Source organism: Dermochelys coriacea, chromosome 21 (assembly GCF_009764565.3).
Source record: "Dermochelys coriacea isolate rDerCor1 chromosome 21, rDerCor1.pri.v4, whole genome shotgun sequence".
NCBI classification, from domain to species: domain Eukaryota; kingdom Metazoa; phylum Chordata; order Testudines; family Dermochelyidae; genus Dermochelys; species Dermochelys coriacea.
The window spans coordinates 8,822,301-8,837,366 of record NC_050088.1 but is presented as its reverse complement, the minus strand read 5'-3'; the positions used below and the strand labels follow the sequence as shown (position 1 = coordinate 8,837,366).

Genomic DNA, 15,066 nt, shown 5'->3' with positions numbered 1-15,066 from the left:
TGCCATGGATCACGAGTCATCACACCCCGACTGACATAGCCGTGGTGGCAAAAGTTTGTAGCACAGTCTTGCCCTCACACAGGCTCCTTTCAACATGAGCAACTTGTGCACATGAGATGGTTTAAAACAAAATATCGATGATACATTTTTAAACAGGTCTCAAGTTGAGTTCAAACTCTGATGTGGAGCATGTGAATTTCCGTCTACCCAAGGTGAGATATCTTCTTGAGCGGTCTATATAAAGTATCCTAGGACACAACAATGACATGAGGAAGGAGCCCACACCTGCCTAGGTTTGTGTGACTCTGAAACAGCAGCTATCAGACAATGATGGAGACAAGACACTGGGTCTAATGGACTGAGCTGGTATGATAAATCCATGAGCCTAAGCACAGAGAACGAAGATCAGCTGCCCCGGCAGTGTAGTGGTAGCACAACACCATGCAAGAATCTGAGTTTTGGTATCCAGCCTAGAGTTTAGCTTGGGGCTGGTAGGGATGTGGAAGCAGCACATACAGTCTCAGGAGGGAATTGCATGCTGCTGTCAAACAAGGGGCAGATCATTACTGATCGACCAGGGAAGCTACACCCAGCTCTCAATGCGAGCAGCTGTTTTAGCCAGTAGTCATGGGGGTACAAATTTGCAACAGTGAAACTAAGTAAAACAGCCAAGAAGGAGCAACTGATAAGGTAAGAGGGTCCCTGGGCTTCCTTAGCATTGAGCAGATGCGTGAGCCTGGAACCCCTCAAGAATCCTAGAAGAGAAGGAGCAGACATGCTACGAGTTCCCTGCAGCAATGGAGATCAGGAGACCTGGGCTTACCTGCTCATCCGGCCCAATGAGGCCATGTGTGGAGTCCTCCCCAATGGAGGAGTGTCTCAAGCTGTTCATGGAAGGGTGTCGGGCTGTGGAGTAGGATGGAGCTTCCCCAGGGAAGCTGTGGAATCCATTGGGGAACCCTGGAACAGTGTATCCCAGAGCTGGAGGGAGAATTCAGAGAGACATGCTTTAGAGGCAGAGTATCACACTGGCCCTGCATACAGATGCAGATGCATCTGCACCATGGGACAGCTTCTCAAAGGGCCTTATTAAACAGGCGTGCTGGAAAGGCAGAGCCTGCTTGGCTGGGGAAGGCTCCTACCATGTGTACACCTGTTGTAAATATGCAGGCTAGGCCCCCTGGGTTAAATTTACCAGCACTTAAGTCACGTTTATGAAAGTGGGAAACAAACACACATTCTTCTAGCTGAGGTTCCCCTCAGGAGCCCTCTGTTCCCTAAAGAGGCCACTTGGCAGGGCTCCTCCTGAAATCCGACTGGAGTCGGAGAACAAGGTTGATATTTGCAGTTTTTGTTCCCATTTCCTTGGGAACAAGGTATCACGTCTGCAAACAAGTGAGGCTTTAAGCACGCTGCACAGAACATACATGGACTCGAGGTCCCAGCTCAGAGGCCAGACAGATCACACCAGCTGCTTAGGGGAATGTAGCCTTGGCTTGGAGACCAGCACCCAACACAGAGATAAACTTAGAGAAACTTCTTCTACCCCTCCATTCCCCTGGACCTAGCACTTTGGAAGCCTTACTGTTGGGTGTCTGGGGTGTCCGGGATAGCTCCAGCTCAGTGGAGTGACCGCTCCTAGTCATGATGACTGGCTCCTCCACCACATTGATACTATTACACTGCATCAGGTCCTGCAGCAGGTTAAAGATCTCCTCCGCCCTTGAACACTTGAAGGCAAATATCCCTGTGCAAATACAAAGAAGGGAGGTGGGGAGAGACAAGTACAATCTTAGTTTAATCAGAATGTAGTCTCATCCTTGGAAAGCAACAAAACCTAAAATCTGATTGAAAAAGGTTTCTGTTTAACACAACACAATTAACCTGGGCAACTCACAGTCACAGGATAAGGTCACAAGCTTGGCAGGATTCAAAAAGAGATCAGACATTATATAGGTAATGGGATTATTCACCCTTCCATTAGAATTACACAAATATGTAAGAGGTATAAACCCTCATGCTTCAGGGTACAAACCAAATACTAAATGTCCGGGGTTAGGAAAAAATTTCCTCTATACACCGGTTGTTAAACAATTGCTCGTTATGAAGCTTCTTCCATTTTCCTCTAAAGCTCATGGTGGGAGCCAATATTTCAAACAGGATACTAAACTAAATTGACAACTCCTCTGACCTTGTTGGGCAAGTCCTGTATTTCTCTACACCCAAATTTATGATTTACAGGGAAATATTTTGTAAGATATTGTCAATATTAAAACACCCCCTAAGGTGATATTTCTGTATAGTGTATCCTGTTGTTACATCACTAGAAACATAACACCACAGTTGCTATTGATCAATTAATTGGTGCATCTAATGCCGCCTTCACATTAGTTAACTCATCTGGAGATAAGAATGGTATACTGGGTCACAGATGAGGCTCTTCACTTGTAATTTCCATTCTTTCATTTTACCTGGGGCCTGATCCAACTCCCATTGTCAATGAAGTCTAATGGGAACTGGATTGGGCACCTAGAATGTATGTGGAAGAGACGGGCAACTGCACCCCACTTTTAAAATGTATCAGATGACACGGTGGCTCCCCAGATAAATAGTTTGACCAATAGTCAGCATGCGCAGAACTAACCAATCACATGCTGGTGCGCACACGCATGAATGCACAAAAGCCATAGCAACAAGGACAACAGCATGGCAACAACTGCTGCTGCTCTGAAAAAAAATTTGAAAAAATATTCTTGCCAGAAAGTATATACATCCGTCTTATTCACTGGGTCTAGGGAGGAATGATCCAAACAAAATCAATTAAGTGCGAAAGTCTTCTATGAGCAGGAAAAGAACCAGAGGAAATGTACACAGATCAAAACACCATGGCTTCCATAAAATTTATCTTTGCATATAGAGGACATGGATGACTTAGCCTGTGCCCTCTGAAAGCTCTCTTTGTAGGTGAAGAGTGAATGTCTCTACCCTAGCTGTGCTATCTAGAGCTCCGTAAAAAACCCAAGTAAATGTAACAGCATTCCAACGACTGATCGGAATCCTGCAAAAGGCAAAGTAGACACACACAAAAAGACACAGGTCCCACCCTGCTGACAACCAATAAGCATGCAATTCCACTAAAGGCAAATCCTGTTTATATAAATATTATAAAAGAGTAGCACACAGCATTGTAAATACACACAGTACTTTATAAACAGTCGCAGAACAGGGATGTGGACTTCATTCAGATATTGGAGGACTTTTCAACACACATGATGCTAATTGGGGGACATAACCTGATTTTTTTTTTCTTTTGCTGTGTGCCAAGAATATGCTCATCTCTTTACAAGTAATATACAGATAGTCCTTATGCCAAGAAACTTATAGTTTAACAGGCAGCATGGTATAGTGTGAATCAGGAAACATAGGCTCTATTCCCAGCTCTGCCACTGACTGAATGGTGTATTCTTGGGTGAGTCACGTCATATCTATGCCTCCGTTTCCCCACATGTAAAAAATGGGGCACTTTTGGAACTACCCTCCCCCCACCTGGCAAAGTGCTGCAGGATCAATGGATAAAAAGCAGTAAAAGTAGTAGTACTGCTAAACAAGGCTGATAGAGAAGACAGAATACACTGGAAAGACTAGAACAGAGGAGGAGAGGGTTTTTTAAAAACTAACATTGACTCACTTTTTTGGGTCATTGTGCAACAAGCAAGCCTTTAGAAGAGACCTAAACGAAGACAGAGCAGAGGCTTGGCAGACAGTAGTACAGAGGACATAGATGATGACATGCATTCAAAAGCAAATATCTGAAGTTGAAATATGCTAGGAAACCAGAGCCAACAGCCTCACCCTTGCAAAAAGCACCTTGTGGGACCTTGGTTTCATATCCCATAGAAAGGTGGCATTTCTAGCACCTCCTCAGTGCCAACGCAGAAGAGTAAGCCTATAGAATCACTAACTTCTTCCTGGGTTTTCTTTAATGGTCTCTGATCCAACTGAAACTCCACTCCAAAACTGCTTACCTTAAGATACAATGAGAGCCAATTCTAGATGTGTTTCTCAATAGCCTAGTTACTTTAAGTCTATAAATATAAACAAGAGAGCCAAAATAGGCCACAAGAGTAAAAGCACATGATGTCTCTGTCCTCAAACACAAGCTTCCAACATTAATGTCTTAATTGGGAGTATTAAATGCACATGCAAACACACTACAGTACCCTAGGGGTGGGCTATCGCTTGTGAGCATGAAGCAGGGTATAAAGCAGGTTTCCGAAATGTAATAAGCAAGGGAGAAGTCAGCACCAAGCAGTTACAGCACTCTGCAGCTGAAAGCTTTAGATAGGTTTGTTCCCCCAAAAGACATGACACCTTGTCCCGTCTGGCAGCGGCGTCCGCTCTCGAAGGAGAAGAGGTTGGAGTCATAGCCATAGCGGCGCAGGCAAAGATACGGCCACCGGACAGCATCGCGCTTGTGTGTGTGCAAGATGAGCTCCATCTGCGTTAGCTCCATAAGCCCAGATCCCAGAGCGTTACCTTCATCATCCACGTTTGTTACCTGCAGGGGCACCAAAGCTCACATCAGGAGGCTCACACAAGGAGATGTGACAGATGTAAGTTTGCCTGGAAGCTACTGGAGCCCCAGCACTCTCTCCCTTGACTCATTAACATGCCTTGCTCTTGGATGATATGGGGGAGGTCATTTGAGTGTGAATTCATTGCTGGTGAAAGATGCCACATTGACAGCCCTGAAGACTGCAGCTCAGCGAATGTGCCTCAACACAGGCATTGGGGTGGAGGGTCAGGGGAGGGAGGACACCCTTGAGAGGGAAGAGGAGAGTTCAGTTTCTCTCCAGTTCGTGGCCTCTCTGCTAAGACTGTCAAACGGTTCAACTACTGCCAGCTGTGCTGGTGCTTTTACAACCTGGAGACCTGTTTACAGCCAATTAGGCTGAAATGCACTCACTCATTTCACACAAGCCACCAAATAGCTACCATATGGTGGTAACTTTTGAAGCCCACTGACTTGGGCCCAATTTGAAAGGTTGCATAACACATGAGCCATCCAATTTTCCCTTCCCATTGCATCTGTTTCTTCTCTGGCACTGGGAGATTGAATCTCGATGCCAATCCAAATCCTTCTACACGACAGAGGATGGAACCAGCAAGCAGGGGATTCCCTGCTTAAAAATCAGCAACACTGGTATATAGAAGAATTCCATATAGAAGAATTTCCCCATAAGAGAAGGGGCTTTAATGTGTAGGTTCCATGAAATTTGGCTTGTATTTTGCAGGCCTTGATTCCCATTGGTGCTGTCAATTGCAGAGCTTTCCCTCTAGGATAAAGGGTATTACCTTAAATTTGGTGGGGTGGTTATTCGGGACACTGTCTCTGCACAGGTAGCTGCAGCAGCTCCCCATGACGTTAGCATACCAGGTGAGCCCTAGAGGGATGGTGGGGGAGGAAAAAAAAACAGAGGATAAGGGCACAATTTCATTTGTGTTTTTGATCCATAATTATTGTTTCATCCCAACCAATGACCCAAGCTTTTAAAGTGGTGGAGCAAAGGCTGGAATGGCTCAGCGGAGCCCTGTAAGTGTACTGGAAGTTAAATGCCTTCAGTGAAGGGGGGAGTGGGATGCATGCCAGGGTGCAATGACACAGGCAGGCCACACAGTGCACATACTCATCACCCAGTGATTTTTCTAAGGGTATGTCTTCACTACCCGCCGGATTGATCTATTGGGGATTGATTTATCGCATCTCACCTAGACGCGATAAATCAATCCCCGAATCGACACCTGTACTCCACCTTGGCAGGAGGAGTAAGTGGAGTCGACAAGGGAGCCGCTGCGGTCGACTCACCGCTGTGAGGATGACCAGGTATGTCAAACTAAGATACTTCAACTTCAGCTACGTGACTAGCTGGACCCAATAGAAAAATATTTGGCCTAATAGAAAAATATTTTCATAGTTATGCACCAATGGAGCAACTAACAATGAATGTGACACAATGGGGCTATGGCAGCTGTTCGTAAAACAAAGTTACTCTGGAATTTTGGTATCAACTACCCTTTTTATGACTAACCACAACGAGGAAGAATTCCTTAGGCACTAGCCAGCTCCACACTAGGAGTGTTTCATCAGTATAGCTCTTCCCGGAGGGTATTGCAGCAAAGCACTCCTTGTGTGGAAACAGCTTGTACAAGCGAAAGTACAATCTTGCCACAATAACTGTGTCTAGGCTAGAGATCACAACCCTAACCAACAAAGCCATGCCAGCAAGAGTTTGTAGTGTAGACCAGTGGTTCTCACCTGTTTTGGGCTCAGGACCCATTTGTAAATGTTTATGGCCTGTTGTGACTCAGTAAATAGCCTGGGGTGGAGGCCCTGAGGGGTTTCGGTCAGGTCCTGGCCAGCACTCACCCCACAGCGACGACTCCTGCAGCTGCTGTGCTGTGGGGCTAGTTGGGCTTGGTTCTCAGCTCCGGACATTGCAACCTCCGGGGTTGCAGCGCCACTCAGGTTTGGCTCCACCCCCCTGACTTGACCAAATTTGTGCGAGTGGAGTTGTGACCTGACTCATGGGGTTGCAGTGCCACTCACTCAAATTTGTCCTATCCGGACTCCCGTCATCATAATGGCTGGGCCAAACCTGAGTGTCGCTCAGACAGCAGAGGCTGCAGTGTCTGAACCAGGGAGGCAAGCCCAGCCAGACCTGTGGGACAGGAGCCAAAGAAGCTGCCACGCAACCCTTTGAAACATTCTGGCGACTCAATTTTGTGTCTCAACCCCCAGGTTGAGAAACGCTGGTGTAGACCTAGCCCTAATGAGATAATCCATGAGGACAAAAGAAAGTTTGTAACTCTTTAGTCCTGCTTGATTCTTACCCAGTTGAGGCCATTAGGTGGTTTTTGAGGGCGGGGAGGGATTCCCACTTTATTCCCACAGTCCTCTGCTGAGTGTCATGGTAACCCGGATGTCAAGAAGTCACCTAGAGTTCCGTGGAAACTGTGCCATGTTTCACCTGACAAGAATACAATCAAAGAGATTGGCAGAGAAAAGAAAGACAGAGAGCTAAATTTTTTATCATCTCTCTATTAATCTTTCTAAAAAGTTAAGAAAAACATAAATTAAAGCAACAATTTATAAGTGTAAGTTTATGTAACACACTGCATGGACAAATCCAGTGAAGACCCAAGACCAAATCCAGTGGGGACCTGACAAATAACACACACTTTGGGGGTAAATTAGAACATAGGTGTAAGCAGACCAATCCAGAATTCACTGGGTGAGCAAAATGAGATGTACGTCAGCAGGAAATGCAACTAGCATTTGCTTACTCCCTCCTATTGGCTGCTTTTTTCCCCACATCCCTCTCTTGGTTTGCAAGTTACACTCCCTTTACCTGTTCAGCACAAGGTACCCTACTTTGCCACTTACATCCATTTTTCACCCAACAAACGTCACTATTGAACTTGGCACAGACATTCATGGGGGTTGCACCACACCACTTACAGCAGAACGAACAAGGCCTGCCAAGCATTTTCAAAGACACACCAAATGTGTGTGCAGCTATTAAGGAATTAGCTCAACACCATTCATAAATGAAGTGGGGCTGGAAACACAGACAGGCAAATAAAATTTCAGACAAAGAACACAAGCAACTTTCTTTTCACTGGGCAATACTGATCTCCAGAAATAAGACAAATTTTATCCTGATCCATTAGTGGGCCTCTGAGCACTACCTCAATATAAATAAATTATAATACTAGTAATTAGCATCCAAGATACTAAAAATCACATGTATCTGCTGCTTTTAGGAATCTATGCATCTGAATTAGACAGAAGGTTCCTAACAAGGTTCAGAGAGCAAGAAGCTATAGAAGCCAGGGGACAAACAACACAATAGCTATTCTATTTTGGATCATAACAGAAACAAATTCCAGATATACACAAAACTAAACAACTATTCAGTACTTGTCAGAGAATGCAAGTATCTAGTCCACAGGAAATGCACGTACTAGTAATAGGAAAAACGGGCATTACACATTTTAGTTTACTGAACGCAACATCAAACCAGGGGCACCAGAATCAGACCCAGTCACTACCAAAGGACGCCTTGTGTTAATTATCTACTAGTCCAAGAAGTGAGAGTGTAAATCTGTATGGACAACTAGCCTGAGATTACAAGAATTAAATGAAATGAAGATGCTATTGAAAATTTCAAGCTCTGGCACATAATCAGTTTCATCATCAGTCACTCCAGCTTAGCAAGAGTTCAGAGACAAAGATGATTCTCTTGGGCAAAAGTCATATCCTCAAGCCCACATGTATAGGTTGCGGCAGTGACCATGTACAGCTAGCACATTTTGACCATTACAGTAACAAATAATATCCCATTTGCCTCCGGTGTACATAATGGTCTGACTTGATTCTGCTCTTTTTTTCTCCTTCCCTATCCATACCTGGGTATCTCTCCATCCCACCTCTGAAACACTGCCTCGGCCTGCCACTGCCCCAATCCTACCTCTGATGAATCCTCATCCAGACCTTAAGCCTGATCTACACTTAAAACTTACGTTGACATAGCTACAGCACTGACACCCCTGAGTTCTGCAGTTCTACTGACCTAAACCCCCAGTGTAGATGCAGAAGCATTCTTCTGTCGACCTAGCTACTATTGCTCAAGGAGGTGGAGTTACTACAGGGACGGAAAAAACCCTTCTGTCACCACAGCGTACGTCTATGCTCCAGGATTGCAGCAGTATAGCTGCTGCACCAGTGATGCCACTGTAGAGCAGACAAGCCTTAAATCTCTTCTCAACTTCATTCTTGCAATGACCTTCTCAATGGCTTTTCTTTGTCCCAGCTTCCCCAACTCCAGAAAATGCAATATTCTGCAGCCTGCCTTCTTATAACCAATACAATCACATCATCCTCAACCCTGAATAACTCCATAGGTTCATGACTCAGTTCAAAATTGGCCTCCTTGTTTATAAAACCCTCCACAAACTTGCTCCAGCAGACCTCACAGACTTTGACCACTAATCTAGCATCAGCCTCCTCTCTGCCTTTCAACTAATCTGATCACTGCTGGCACAAGGAGCCTTCTCTTCTACAACTCCTGCCATTATCAACATCCTCCCACCCCACCTCCACCCAGCGTGCACCCACATACACACACACCTTATCAATTCTCCATCCTATTTTAAATCTCAGTAGAAAACTTCAACTTTTTCCTTTGCCTCTTTGTTTCTCTCTCCCTCTACTAGTACTTCTGTCACTCAGTTCTTTGGCTCTGTAAAACGTTTGGAATAGAGAGTTATGGCTTCCACTGAAAGGCTGTAAGGCTCAGAACTGAGAAAATGAGATGATAAAACTACCCATGTAACGATCTTTGCAGATTTCCTAGTCAACTAGTCATTGCAGACAATGCCTTGCTGCTGACTATTTTAGTTGTATCCATTTGATGAAGATACCTAGATTCTTAAGACTATATCTTCAAGGAGCAATCCTTTAAAAACATGCTGTTTTCTGACTATGCTACACGTCCAGAGCATATCCTAGCTACCCAAAACAACTTATCTGCAACTGAAAAAACCCACAAGCCAGCATATCCAAGTGGGACATTTTTAGGAAATGTTTCATATTGACGACAACATATTTTAAACATCACTTTCTACAAGACAGTGGAAAGAACTCAAGAACCCTCCTTATTTACTGTCTGCCTACATACTGTACACACACAAGTGCTTCAAAGCTCTTTCTGAGCTTCCATCATCCAGCTCCCTTTGCCTACACCAATTGCTCCAGCCATCTGTTAAAATCCCCCATAGCCTATACACAAGTGAAGCAAAATGCTGCTATCCTTTGTTAAAGACCTAGTCGTCAGTTGTGTCTTTGGCATATAACTATCTAGAATACCTTTTCTCATGGTTTCTTGCTCACCATGCTTAACTGGCTGTGCTTTCCGGGGAAGATGAAACCAGCGAGCACTCCTACCCCTATGCACCCCTGTGACTGCCTGGGGCAGTGACAGTGTCCCTACACTGTAGCTGGAAATGTGCCTCCCAACCCCTCCCAGCCAAGCTCTGCTTGAGTTACCATACTCAAGGTAGCAGGATGGACAGCTAGCCCCCCCAGCTCGTACCCCAGGGTCGGGAGGATTTGGACACGGGTAGCTCCCCAGAATTCCCGCCTCTGCTACAAAATTCCCATGGCTATTTTTAGCGCATGAGCTCAGCTGGGAGGCGCTCTGCCAGCTACATACCCTCCAGTGAGAACTGCTACAGCCAAGGGATGGGAGTATTCTCAAAAAGATACAAGGTTCCAAGGTTGTCAAAAAGGCAGGATCCCAAGGCAGGATTTATATCATTTTCCATCTTACTGTGAGGGACAGATTCTGAAATCACAGCTGGCAAATTTTCTTGTGATACTCCTGTCACCTTATCAATAAAGGCGGAGATTTTCAAAAGCACAAAATGGGGACTGGGCACCTAACTCCCATTAACTTTCCATGGAAGTTGGATGCTTAGCTCCTGCTTATACCTTAGAAAATATCCTCTAAGCATTTTTTTAAAAACTAAGGAAAGGAAAGTCATCCACATACAAAACTCCATCCTCTCCGTAATCCTCCCCAGCTCATATGTCGGTTTTTTTTATTGAGTGTCCCAATGCATAGCTCAACTCTTCGATTCCCTTTGGTGTGAATTTGGTGGTCAGATCAAAACTGTGACAGCACCAAACACCCTCCAGCACTATAATTCACAATAGTGTCATCACCTCCTCTTCTTGTAATCTCTTCCTGTGTTTTTAATATGTATGTTTTTGAGAAACGCGGGTTGAAAACAATCATGTGAAATGATGACATAGCTCCTTTTCCTGGGAGGATGGCAGATGAGAAATAATTTAATCTTCATTTTAGAATGACATTTTTTCAAGTTTTACACAACGATGACAATTTTAGGCAGAGGCCAATAATTTCTCCAAGGAACTTACAAATAAAAATGCACTTCTAACTCTAATGAGTTGATATGTACTGTGTATTGCATCTGCAAATGCTAATCTACTGCACGGCTTTGTTGTTTCCAAAATTATTATAGACCCTATGTTTATGTGCAACACACAGGTGGGGAGCTCCGGTCACTCCTCATTAGCAGCAGTGGATGCATAATGGCTAATTGAAAGCTTTTGGTTTGCAAGCCGATTGATAGCCAGCATTGAACATGTGAGCGAATACCCTTCCAATTGGCACAATACTACCAGCAGAGACCATGTTAAGACAGATACCAGCCCTGGAGCGAAATGTTAATAAGACACAGGCTTTCAGGAGTCTTTAACCCCTATTTATTGTGTCTTCAAATCCCAATCTGGAGATTGCCCACTCTGTGGGTATGTCTACATTGCAACCAGGAGGCGCGATTGCAGCATGGGTAGGCATAGCCGAGATAGCTTTGAAAATAGCTGTGTAGCTGCAGGGGCATAGGCTAGCCGCCAGGCAGGATCATACACAGGCAGCTAGCCCATGCTGCCTCAGGTACCCCACTATTTTGAGTGAGCTGGCTTGAACAAAGCTAGCTCGAGCATCCCAACACGTGCTGCAATCTTGCCTGTCTACTGCAGCGTGGATGAAGCCTGCGTGAAATGCAATGCCTAATCCAGCCATTTGTGTCTGGAAACAAGGCGCATATCACTCCCAAGCTCAAAAATTTTTACTGCCTTCCTATCCATTAGAATTCAGATCCAAACCTCCCGGTGAGTCTTCATGCTCCTCCATGGACTCCCCCAAACTTGAATTCATCTCTAATTGACAGTTTTCTCTCGCTCTCTAAATATCTCGCATGTGTGTCCAACATTCCCGGTCTCTCCAGTGCCGGGGGTGTCAGGGCAGGAGGTACTGAGGGGTCAGAGGGAGGGGATAATGGGGTGTCGGGGCAGGAGGTGCTGGGGGGGGTCAGGAGAAGGGATAACGGGGGTCAGTGCTGGGGGATCAGGAGAAGGGATAACGGGGGGGTCAGGGCAGGAGGTGCTGGAGGTCAGGGGAAGAGATAACGGGGGGTTAGCACTGGGGGGTCGGGGGAAGGGATAACAGGGAGTAGGTGCTGGGGGGGTCAGGAGAAGGGATAACGGGGGTCAGTGCTGGGGGGTCAGAAGAAGGGATAACGGGGGGTCAGGGCAGGAGGTGCTGGGGGTCAGGGGAAGAGATAACGGGGGGTCAGGGCAGGAGGTGCTGGAGGTCAGGGGAAGAGATAACGGGGGGTTAGCACTGGGGGGTCGGGGGAAGGGATAACAGGGAGTAGGTGCTGGGGGGGTCAGGAGAAGGGATAACGGGGGTCAGTGCTGGGGGGTCAGAAGAAGGGATAACGGGGGGTCAGGGCAGGAGGTGCTGGGGTCAGGGGAAGAGATAACGGGGGGTCAGGGCAGGAGGTGCTGGAGGTCAGGGGAAGAGATAACGGGGGGTTAGCACTGGGGGGTCGGGGGAAGGGATAACAGGGAGTAGGTGCTGGGGGGGTCAGGAGAAGGGATAACGGGGGTCAGTGCTGGGGGGTCAGGAGAAGGGATAACGGGGGGTCAGGGCAGGAGGTGCTGGGGGTCAGGGGAAGAGATAACGGGGGGTCAGGGCAGGAGGTGCTGGGGGTCAGGGGAAGAGATAACGGGGGTTAGCACTGGGGGGCTGGGGGAAGGGATAACAGGGGGTAGGTGCTGGGGGGCCAGGGGAGGGGATAACGGGGGGGGTCAGCGCTGGGGGGTGGGGCAGGGGGTGCTGGATAACGGGGGGTCGGGGCGGGCCGGGGCCCGGGGGGGGCAGGGGCGGTCCCATAGGGGTGGCGGGTCACAGGGAGAAGGGGGTGGGGCGGGGGGGGCCCTGAGAAGGTGCCGGGGGGCGGGGCGGGGCGGGGGGGCCCTGAGAAGGTGCCGGGGGGCGGGGCGGGGCGGGGGGGGCCCTGAGAAGGGGGCGGGGGTCTCTGTACCTGCGGCGCTGCCCGGCCTCTGCCGTGCGGGCGCTGAGGGCCGGGCCCGTCCCGCCGGCCGGCGCCGTGGGGCCCCCGTTCGGGCTCCGGGACCCGCCAGCGCCGCCTCCCTCCCCCCACCCCAGCTCGGGCCGGGGCCGGGGCCGGGGCCGGGCCCGGACTCGGAGCCGCCGGGAGCAGCGAGTCCGGCAGCCGTAGCCCAGAGCGTCTCTCGCTGGGAGGACCCGGGCGGGGAGGCGGTGCGGCCGCTAGGTGGCGCTGGGGACACGCGGCTCCGGTCCTCTGGCGGGGGGCGGGGCTCCGAAGGGGGCGGGACCTTGAGGCGAGCAGGGGGAGGAGCTTAGCTGCGGGGCGGGGACACAGGGCTCTCGGTGTGGGAGGGGGAGCTCTGGGACTGGGGGCCGAGTGAGGGGATTTGGGGCTCCGGGGGGCAAGGAAGGGGTTCTGGGGGCAGAGAGGGAGGGAGAGCTGGCCCTGGGGGCAAAGGGAGGGAGGGAAGCTGGGGCTCTGGGGGGCAGAGGGAGCAGCTCTGGGGGGCAGGGGAGGGGGAGCTGGGGTTCAGGCGGGCCAGGGAGGGGCTCTGGGGCAAGGGGGGGAGTTGGCCCTGGGGGCAGAGAGAGGGAGGGGGAGCTGGGAATCTGGGGGGCATGGAAGGAGGGGAGCTGGGGTATTTGGGGGGACGAGGGGAGCTGATGCTGAATTAAAAAATGTTGCACCAAAAGAGAGAAAGCAGCTGGAGGAAGGGGCCGTGCAATGTACAAACCCCGTCCCACCCACCCCACACTGCACACAACTCATGCCACAACAATGTACGTACAGCTCACACGCAGGCTCCCTCAACAGACAAAACCCCGTGTGCACTCCCACGCCGTATACACAAAACAACCTGTACTCCGCGCACACCATTTCAGATGGATCATCCCTTTCTTCTAGCAAACTATTACTATTACCAGTCAAAAACCTCCCTTTGTCCCCATGAATTTAGATGCAGTTAAAAGGTGTATCCCTGTTTTTCCTCTCCATATATCCTGTTTATAGCTTTCAAATACCTACACACTCCAGTAGCCGCCAGTAATGTTGCAATATTAACATAAAAGAATAATTCATATTAATAATAGGTCATCCACACACACCATAGTAAATGCCTAAACAGATTAGATAATATTAATTATATTTTTACAATATTCTTTACTTCCTGTAGTGTAGTATTGCTGTCTGCTATTAAAGAACTATCAGAAGCGGCTATATGTCCATGGGTGTCTAGTGATCCCTGGATTGTGTATTGGGGGCTCCTGTGTGATGAAAGATGCTGTAGAAATGCAAGGTGATGTCATGTATTAAATCCTAATTCAGTAGGACTGTTCCCTGTAGTGGCAAAGTGCCCACACCTGGTCCATTACCCATGTATCTTGCACCACACCCTTGCACCTACTGGATGGCCCAGAATTCAAACATGTGCTTTTTCCATTTTTTTGGTGGAAAGTTTGCACATGGCCAGAGAGATGCACACAACAGATTTCCCAAGACATTATGTCTCCTCCCCAGCCGTTTATCTGCCAAGTATAATATTCCCTGATTCAACTAAAGTAGCAAACGTAAACACGCCAGCCAACTGTTGCCCTGTACCTGCTCACAATTTTCCCATAACCTCTCAGAGTAGAATTACCATTGCATGCAGTCTGAATGCATGGGATACAAATAATAACCATAATTAATAATGCTGGTGACAATTAATTAAAGGTGGGCTTAAGATGTTTTCCCTGACTTATGGGCAGGGATAGTTTATGATTGTTCTAGCCAACCTACTCTATAACTTCAGAGTTAAATTCTCTTCTGAAGTCAACAGGTGTAACGGAGAAGCATTTAATCCTGACCTCTGAGAGATCAGGTGGGTTTATGTTTTAAACAGGTTTTGAACATGGCTCAGACAAAATATCCTTGTCCACACCAGTCAGGGGACCTAATGTGAGACTTCTGCTGGCAACGGCAGTGATGGAAATTGCCTGTACTTGGCATGCTTCTGATCCCCCAGTGAAATTCACCCCTGCAGAGGGGGCCGTCTGAAGGCATATGCGCTACATGTGTCTTCAG

At 47.9% G+C, this 15,066-nt stretch overlaps 1 protein-coding gene across 4 annotated transcripts in view; it reads right to left on the bottom strand.

The window, feature by feature from the left end:
- Positions 1 to 13,147, bottom strand: part of LOC119846237 (gastricsin-like) — a 36,985-nt gene extending 23,838 nt beyond the window's left edge. Inside the window, exons 1-6 of one of the 4 annotated variants that reach the window (XM_043500351.1) lie at positions 12,976 to 13,147; positions 6,892 to 7,028; positions 5,356 to 5,444; positions 4,372 to 4,558; positions 1,586 to 1,747; positions 824 to 981 (exon numbers count right to left, since the gene is read on the bottom strand). In XM_043500351.1, the coding sequence (XP_043356286.1) occupies positions 824 to 981; positions 1,586 to 1,747; positions 4,372 to 4,558; positions 5,356 to 5,421 (573 nt within the window). In that variant the 5' untranslated portion in view covers positions 5,422 to 5,444; positions 6,892 to 7,028; positions 12,976 to 13,147. Of the gene's footprint in view, positions 1 to 823; positions 982 to 1,585; positions 1,748 to 4,371; positions 4,559 to 5,355; positions 5,445 to 6,891; positions 7,029 to 11,752; positions 11,942 to 12,975 lie in introns of those variants that run through there. The other 3 variants (XM_038379626.2, XM_038379630.2, XM_038379627.2) reach the window with 3 other exon arrangements.
- Positions 13,148 to 15,066: the final 1,919 nt, after the last annotated feature.